The sequence below is a fragment of the Mycena indigotica genome (assembly GCF_014461135.1).
Source record: "Mycena indigotica strain 171206Taipei chromosome Unknown Mind.scaff0018, whole genome shotgun sequence".
Lineage (NCBI taxonomy): Eukaryota > Fungi > Basidiomycota > Agaricomycetes > Agaricales > Mycenaceae > Mycena > Mycena indigotica.
In genome coordinates, this window is record NW_023503017.1 from 501,645 (window position 1) to 510,623 (window position 8,979).

The window sequence follows — 8,979 nt, forward strand, 5'->3', positions numbered from 1 at the left end:
TACTTCAATCAATCGACTCACCATGTTGGCCACCACCCTTCTCGCTATCGCTTGCGCTGCGCTCTCAGCGACGGCATTGACAGTCCCCGGTGAGCTGCCACGCAGTTTTTCGCCCTTTCCCGGCGGTTGACACGGGGAGCAGAGAATAGCCTCGAGAAGCGCGTTGAATACTGGGGCTGCTCTGAAGAGCAGAAGGCGACGCTCGTCACTGCCGTTGCCCAGGCCCAGCGCTACGCCGACACCGCAGTGAACTATCTCGAGACCACCGGCGACACTGGGCGCTACAAGGCTTGGTTTGGCACCTACGACAAGGGCAACCACGACAACGTGCTCGCCAACTTCCGCAAGATCGCCCAGGCACACTTCGGGTCGTTCACCGCACGTCGCTCCCCCCTTCAAGTTCTCCACGATTGGCTTGCTGACCCGCCCCCAGTACAACTGCGGGTGCAACAGCGAAATCAACTTCGTGGGCGTCAATAACCCCGACAACCACTGTGGTCGTAGCGGCCTGTGACTTTCACGAAACTCAGTCACGGGCTTGGTGCACGAAGATCACAGGGATATGCCATGAAATCCACCTAGCAATAGTGGATTTCATGGAGCCACTTTCATAGACTTCAGCCCTGTGAGTGGAACGTTCCACAGGGTTGGTTCACAGTGTTACTCTATGGAATGTATCTAGTCTATACATGAATATATATTTCACATTGTTGTTGCCCACTCAGGATTTTCTTAAATTCATGAAATAGATAGATGAAAAATACTTGATAAACTAGAGGGAAAATACATGATTTCTGAATAATTAAATTTACTCCCTTCGGTGTAGCCGCTTCAGCGGCGGCTCGCCGTTCCCATCGTCAAAGCTGATCAGATCATCCTCGTCGTCCTCGTCGTCCGAGCGAGTCGAAGCAGTTCGGTGTTGGGGGACTGTGGATGGACTTGGCGATGGCGAACGAGACGATGGCTGAGATGACCCGCGGGACTCGCCATTGACAGTTGGACTATCTTCTTCTTCATCGCTATTGGCCCGGTTTTCCCGCCGCTCCAGTCGCTTGCGCCCTCGGTATGTGTTATGGTCATCAACACACCGTCCGTATGACTTATGGTTGCTGAAGGACTCGGAGGCGATTCGCTTGATGCCCCATGCATTGTCAAAGCGGTTGGCTTCGGGAAAATCAGCTCGAACCTGAGCGGCAAGTCAGTGTAGGCCATATGAGAAAGTGTTCGAGCACGCACCACATTAACCATCTTAAGGATTCTCTTGTCGCTCTGTGCATGCCACGACTTGCTTCTGTCAAGTCGCGCAGCAAATATGCCTTCACGAATGGCACCCTAGAGAGAAGAAGTCAGCGAAGACAGCATGGGTGATGCAGACGACGCACCCTGAAGGCTAGCCAGCGTGCACGACTCATGCCGAGTTGCTGCTGCATGCCCGACATCTTAGCCTTGGACACATTCTGTGGCCGTGGAATGAGGTCGTTTGTGGCAGTAGGCGGCTGTGCTTGCTCTGCACGGAGTTGCTCGTTGTCTGCCTGGGATGCCGCGAGCTGGGCTGTAAAGAATGAAGGGAGGGAACTGAGCGAGAGCGCACCACACACCTTCCAACTCCTGGATGCGAGCAGCGGCAGCATCCCCGTTGCGCTCTTGAAGCGGAGCCAGGCCCTGGTTACCGCTCGTTGTCTTGCTTCCCTTCGACTTGTGGCGGTCTTTGCGACCAGCGGGGCGGTTCTCGTCCTGCTCAGAACGACGATCTTTTGATTTGTGGTTAGCCATTGGGTTTCGGGAAGTTGGGGAGCACATACCAAGGGCGGCCGCCTTATGAGTGTCTGTGGTGTCGCTTAGAAAGTGGAGTGGGTGGAGTCGGGCAGCCGTGGGCCATTGGAGGAGGGTTTGAGGGCGATATCGACGTAGTGGTGGTGGTCAAGTCCAAGGCGAGTGGAGTGACGTCACATATGACATCAGCCGATGACTCACCCTCTTCGCGCTCCCGTGAGCTCCTGGACTTGCCGATTTGCTACTGTCCCCACACCTAACCAACGCGACACTCGATACACCATTGTTACCAACACCAGTGCGCGACGGGCGCGTTACTCGGAGACTTGGCTATCGACGAGAATAAATCTGAAATTACCGTAGATTTTCCGTGGACTACAAATCATGTACAATATCATACTATGAATTTCACAGACTTCTGGTTACGGAGAAAGTTGGTGAATTTCACGGAGCTAAGGACAGCTTAAGAACAGTCTGTGAATTGACACTGTGAAATCCGAATAGTGTGAATTTGGATTCACCCATTTGACCCATGAATTGTGGCATTCATGGGCCACTTTCGTGAAACTCATGGGGTTCTCCAACCCCAGTGAACTTCGTCATCGACGTCTGCCCCCGCTTCTTCAGCGTAGCACCCGTGGCGGGCACGACCTCCCAGGGCGGCCTGCTCCTCAACGCTGCGTCCAACTTCAACAAGCTGGCCGCAACGGATGTTTATGCGTCCGGCAAAGACGCCTCCCTGACCCTCGCGGCCCGCGACCCCCGCAAAGCGTACGTCGTGCCCCATCTCCCACCGCGTCTGACTGACCTCCGTGCAGCGCCCGAAATGGGGACAATTACGAGTATTTTGCCGAGAACGACGGTCCATCCCGCGACTAGGCGCAGACGCATGCGGCTACTTGCCCGACTGGCAATAATAAGAGTACAGTACCAGTCGTTACTAGCAGTCTACTAGCCCTGTGATTATGAATCTAATATTAGCTGTGTGAAGCATGATGTCAGGGTGCAGCATGGAATTGCTGAGATGATTCAAATGAATTCCAAGTGTTTTGGATTCAGCTGCCAAATTTAAAAATGGTTTAAGTCTAGTGCCGTTCAATTATGAAATCTTCATAAAATACTCATATTCATAAGATAATCATAGTCTTTGTTCATAACCATATCATACTACTCATAATCATTGAGTATATGTATATTTAATTATACTCAAAATATAATCGGTTATTTTCAGGCCCACTTGCCAGTGGAATACTCATTAATATTCATTATGTCAATTCAAGGGGGGTTCAAAGTTCGAATCACGGATATAGGGTCGGAAAGTTTTTTTCCGACCCCCCCGGGACCCTCCCCTCCCCCCCTCCTGCCATATATAGTAATATATTCTCACGATCAGCGTCATGTGACCACTGATGCGATCAAAAAGTGGGATAAAAAATTCAATCTTTGTGAAACTTTTTTTTGTAAAAAATTTATACATGTGTATGTGTATATGTGTAGGTATGTATGTACCTAGAGCCTTCCAACACACACATGGCAGGCCATATCAACACTCCAACATGTTCACCTCTCATCAATTACCTGATGCATGGGCCTCCGACAGAGTGGGCTATCCAAGTGCATGGGCCTGAAAGTATATAGATATAAGTAATGAGAGTGCTGAACTATAGAAATTAGAAGGTATACACTATATTTTCAGTGTCTTTATACCCATATAAGGCCCAAATCTTTTATATACAAAAAGTTTTTTTTACCCCCCAGGGACCCCCCCCCTCCCCCCTACCCCATGTGCCTGATAAGGATCTTGAACCCCCCTTGTGTCAATTGACTGATATTAGACTTATTAGGTATAAGTATATGATATATTAGAATGGCTGGTATCTATAAAACCAATCATGATGTGTGAATTGAGCTCATGGAGTCATGATAACATAATCTCATGGAATCCTACCAGCCTGACTAAATTTGCCTGGAACTGCTTCTATTTCACTGGAGAATAGCAACAGGCTTTATCAGAAATTGGTGCTATAAGACCACGCCGCACGCTCCCGATCGAGTGCCACAGACGCGTAGCTTGACCACTACCCGAGGGTACAAAGGAAACGTAGAAGGAGATAAAAGTGTGCCCTACAGGCACGCAGATGCCGCTACTTATAGTGCTTCTCCGGCACTGCCCTAACCCGGGCTCCAGCCGGCCGCAATCACATGCGGGACCACACATCACTGCGCGTCCGTCCTTCCCGATACCACTAACAGGCTTCATTCTCATATCTTGAATTTCTATAATAGGTAGAAAAAATACCTCAAAAAGATTGATTTGTTAGGAGCTAATGGGCCTGATACCATCAAAAATATGGCATAAATATAACCTTGACATAATTTAATTAAAATCTAGTTTATTTATTTACTTATAATCATATTTTCCTGGATTATCATGAAGAAGCTATGGTATTTTAATCAATTGTGCAGTGTTACAAACAACACCAATTCAGAGGATGCCAGTTGGCCAGTGAAGGCAAGCAAGAAGCACCGTGAAAAGATATCGTAAAGATGATGGAATTCGAAGACTGGGGTACAAAACGAAATCTACTCTACTTATATACACTACTACCATGTGTTTACCATGCCTAAGACAAGAGGCAATGACGTCATACTTTGGCCATGCCTTTACGTGCTGTTTGCCTCATGTTCAACTCCACGCTGTCAATCAACATCAGCATCGACATATGATGATCCAATCACCATCTTATCGTCCATCTTATCTCCTCCTTGTCTTATCTTATCAACCGGGGCCAAAATAAAAGGTTTAAAGGGCGAAGAAAAAGGGTTTTTGAACCCAGGGTTTGACATGCAGCCCTGTAACTTGTAATACATATGACAGAAATGTGCAATTCAGCCAAGGGCCAAATTTGACTTCCTGCCTTATATGGCAGTGCTGCATGAGGCATGGAAATTACCCTTTTGGGACAAAAGAAACGTGCTCTGACCTGTGATAGGCAGATAAAATTTGGCCAAAAATCCCAATCATAATTAATTAATTGAAATCCTACAGTATAATTATATTTAGTTGATTATACTCAGAATATATTCTGGCATAATATAATTGTAGGTAGCTGTAAGGGCAACTCTGGAGGTATTGTAGTCTCGTCCCCAGACATTCCAGTGGACTTCGAAAATCTCCGCAGGGAAATTTCGGAACAAGCATCAATGATATCAAAAATTTCGGGTAAGATCGGGCGACGGGAAGTCCACTGGAACGTCTGGGGCATTTCGTACCGTAGGCCGAGGATCTGTCACAATGTCACGTACTGTCACAGGCCAATAAATCCGTCTTTCCCTCCTTCTAGCAGGTTTGCGCTAGTGAGGACTGCGTTATGCATGGCTGGATGATATCAGTACCCAATATGCATCATTATCACGAAGAAAAATGGCTGAAAAGGCCCATATAGACCCCACAAAGTTCACCTCAAATGTACCACAAATCCCACATTTTTTTCATGCAAATCGAGTTCCAGTGGCTGTGGAAGCCTCCCAATGCCACACTCCATGCCATTCTGGGGCTGAAGGAGCACAAGAAGGCTGAAAATAGAGGGCTGTGACAGACCCTCAGTCGCCTGTACGAAATGCCCCAGACGTTATAGAGGCTTTTCCCGCATCACACTTTCACAACAATTTTTGATATCACTTGAGATTGACAGATTTTGATGATATACCATTAGCCTGGTTCTATCTACTAGGATGGTGATGCGGAAAAGCCTCGCTGAACGTCTGAGAACGAGACTAGAGGTATTGACACTTGTGCTCAGCTTTACCCGGGAGGCCTGCTGCACAGAGCTAAGAATTGGTCTCCATTGTTATTAAATAATGATTTAATGATCAACATCATCAACAAATCCCACTGGAACATGCTCAGTCCCACAAATTGGGTGGGAGTGGGACTAGCACGAGTCCCACTCCCATCATTCTCGTGTCCTAGACAGTAGAGCTTCCATCTGAGAAAAAAAAAGTTTAAAAATTAAGTATTAAGAAAATTTCCTTTTTTGGATGTCACATGGCTTATGTAAATAGGGTAGGGAGGGTCCAAAATTCCTTATTGCACTTTTTCAATCCAATGTCGGGTATTTTTTTGCACACACCCCTTGACAAGATCTAGCACACAAGCCCAGTGGACCCCAACTTGAAAAGCCACTTTAAAAGCTCACGGTTCATACTAAGCGTGATGCACTATTTAGAAATTGGAATGTGCCAGTGTTGCTTAGTCTCGAGCTTGCCATGTCATTCAACACCACGATGCAGATTTCCATTTTTCTACTCCACATTCACATTGTTCATTTACAGTTTCAACTAATACACTACAAGCATTCACTTTTTTCAGTATGTCTCAACATAGACCTCCTCCGTGAAGACCTCGTTGTGCTTCTTCTTGGCTGTGGACATGTCAGTAAAGCGATCGGATAGGAAACAGTCGTATGAGCGCACCCTCATGCTTAGCCTTCTCCTTGTCAACGAAGTCAAGCTGTAATAAGGTTAGTGTCGATTGATTTGGACGGGTCAGATCGCGGCATGTGAAGACGAGATAGCTGATCGGGATGACGCCGTGACGACGCAGCGACAGGGAACAGGATCATGCAGCATGGGGAATGGGAAAATGGGGAAGGCAAAAGAACAAGATTGAAGGCAGTCGGACTTACGCCCTTGGTCTCGACGATGTGGTCCACGAAGGCGCCAGAGAAAGCGGCTAGGAGCTCCTTCGCTTTGGCGTGGTTGTCGGGCTTGCCGTTGGCAGCGACGTGCTTCTCGTACGCCTTCGCGGCCTAATCGATCGGTCAGCCATCATCGGTAGAGGAGAAAGGCCCAAGGGACTCGGAGAACATACCTCGTAGGAAGCGGCAGCGGCGATGAGTTCGTGGGAGAGGGCAGCCTTGTGCGGGGCCTGGGTAACCTACGAGGGCGTCAGCGATCCGTGCTCAAGTGAGCGATAGCCCATCGATGGCGTCATCGCCAACGCGAACAACAGACCTCCTCGTAGGCTTTGGCCTCGTCAGACTCGTGGTGGTGGAAAAGGCCCATTGTGTGAGTGGTGGTAGTGCGGTAGTGGTAGTGGTGGTTAAAAACAGGGATGCGGAGAAGAAGCGGCTGTATTTATAGCACGTCGAGGGGCACAGCATGATAATGGCATCAGCCGGCAACGAGCAACTGTCAATCGCGCGGGCCGGCCAAAAATAAAACAGTAAGGTGGTTGTGTGCTTGGCACCCGAATGAACTGAAAATTTGGGCCTTGGCAACATATGCGCGACGTTTGTGTCTGTGTCCTCTGCCTCCTTGCTCTGGCTCGCCTTGCCCGACAGTGGCCTGGATCCTGCTATGCAACAGCCGACCGCCCCTGTGGCGAAATCGACACGCATGCTTCGTTTCTATTCGGCACTTGAGCGCGTTGCAGTGGCTCATCGTGAGTAACTCTGGCGTGGAAGTGAGCCACCAGAAGCACGGAGCGATATCTGCCCGACGCCGCACTGCCCGTTGCGAATTCAAGTACCGCGGTAGCCGGTCAGCGTTATGGTTCACTGGCCCATGCGCAGAGATGATGGGTACTAAGGCATAGCAATGCAGAAGAGCCTCAGAGTCACTGTGACTTATGATGACTGCGAGGGTACCTAAAGTAACGAGTCACATTTGATGGGCCTGGCCCAGATGCGCTGATTGATGTGCAACTAATTGGTCAGTCATATCTAACCCACGTTTGAGCCTTGAAAATTTACAATGATTTGGAGAGTGAGATATACATATGATGATCTTTGCCGACAATCTTTCTAAGTCTTTCTAGGGACCTTCTCCTTCCATAATGCTTCCATCTCGGATACAAATACTTACACGTGACCTCGGGCATCCGCGACGTGACGCGTGACGCATCACCTCATCCCTCTTTGATCCCTCTTCCGCTCGGTCCTTTCCTCCGTCAGCCTCGATGATTCGGTTCATCCTCGTGCAGAACCGACAGGGGAAGACGCGGCTTTCGAAGTGGTATGTGCCGTATGACGACGACGAGAAGGTGCGCTGCCACCGTTGTGTAGATAATCCTCCTAAAGACCGAGTAGGTGCGACTGCGCGGGGAGGTCCACCGGCTGGTTGCGCCGCGCGACCAGAAGTACCAATCCAACTTTGTTGAGGTGCGTTTCTATGCCCCCCACCGCTTGCCACTGCTGATTCTGTCCCAGTTCCGCAACTACAAGATCGTTTACCGTCGCTACGCGGGGCTGTTTTTCTGCGTCTGTGTAGACGCGAATGACAACGAGCTCGCGCATCTGGAGGCGATCCACTTCTTTGTCGAGGTCCTCGGTGCGTAGTCCTTGCTGCCATGTCCGGGAAATGGAATGGAGGGCAGATACGTTCTTTGACAACGTCTGCGAGCTGGATTTGGTGTTTAATTTCTACAAGGTGCGTTCTGTCTCTTTCTCCCTTGCCATCTTTCCTCCCTTCACATGTACATATTCTGTTTTGACTGGTGGCTAAAGACAGTCAGGTATACGCTATTCTGGACGAAATCTTTCTTGCTGGAGAGATCGAGGAGACGAGCAAGGACGTTGTCCTTGCACGGCTCGAAGCGCTGGAGAAGCTGGAGTAGCGAAAGGGAAGCTGTCTAACGCGTCATATCATCCCTCTCCCCAGCCACGGCTACTGTAGGTTACCATCTCGGGTGTGTTGTTCGGGACCTCACAGCTGCTGTGGCTCGTTATGGGTACATGTAGGCTATACGTGTAAAGATAGAAAGGATAGATTACTTTCTCTCCCACAACGTGTGAGGAATGACAGTCGTCTTGGTGATGACGAGATCGACAAGCCAAATGAGTTTCTTTCCTTCTTTCTTCTCCCCACCACTACCCTGCCCATGGATGCACGCGAACGCTGGCTAAACCTTAGGCGCCGGGTGTCTGCCGCGACGACCACCACACGCTCAGCCCTCTCTGCGCGGTTTCCTTTACCCGTTAGCAAACCGACAAAGACAAAGACAAAGACACAAACACGCGAAGAAGGACCCATCTCCAAACTTCCGCCTGAACTCCTTCTCCTTCTCATCTCCTTTGTCGACTCCTCGAATCTATCCAGCTGCAGCGTCGTCTGCGCGGCCTGGCTTGCACCAGCTCGAAAACACCTCTTTCAGCGCGTGTCGCTGGAGCTACGCAATGCGGACCGTTTTGGCCGCTTTTTCAG

General features: G+C 49.3%; 3 protein-coding genes across 3 annotated transcripts; 1 reads left to right on the forward strand and 2 right to left on the reverse strand.

The window, feature by feature from the left end:
- Window positions 1-808: 808 nt before the first annotated feature.
- MIND_01408800 (uncharacterized protein) lies at window positions 809-1,773 on the reverse strand (the record flags this gene model as incomplete). The annotated part of the gene is made up of 4 exons (XM_037370485.1): window positions 809-1,186; window positions 1,237-1,332; window positions 1,383-1,552; window positions 1,599-1,773. 4 exons carry the CDS (start codon window positions 1,771-1,773, stop codon window positions 809-811), a joined length of 819 nt encoding a protein of 272 aa, XP_037213077.1.
- Window positions 1,774-6,141: 4,368 nt separating this feature from the next.
- Window positions 6,142-6,888, reverse strand: MIND_01408900 (uncharacterized protein; the record flags this gene model as incomplete). Its single annotated transcript, XM_037370486.1, has 5 exons — window positions 6,790-6,888; window positions 6,647-6,712; window positions 6,462-6,584; window positions 6,250-6,286; window positions 6,142-6,197 (listed from the first exon to the last, which is right to left on the reverse strand). Exons 1-5 carry the CDS (start codon window positions 6,838-6,840, stop codon window positions 6,142-6,144), a joined length of 333 nt encoding a protein of 110 aa, XP_037213078.1. The 5' UTR covers window positions 6,841-6,888.
- Window positions 6,889-7,735: 847 nt separating this feature from the next.
- On the forward strand, window positions 7,736-8,392 carry MIND_01409000 (AP complex subunit sigma; the record flags this gene model as incomplete). Its single annotated transcript, XM_037370487.1, has 5 exons — window positions 7,736-7,819; window positions 7,866-7,937; window positions 7,986-8,106; window positions 8,153-8,205; window positions 8,291-8,392. 5 exons carry the CDS (start codon window positions 7,736-7,738, stop codon window positions 8,390-8,392), a joined length of 432 nt encoding a protein of 143 aa, XP_037213079.1.
- Between the last annotated feature and the right edge of the window lie 587 nt (window positions 8,393-8,979).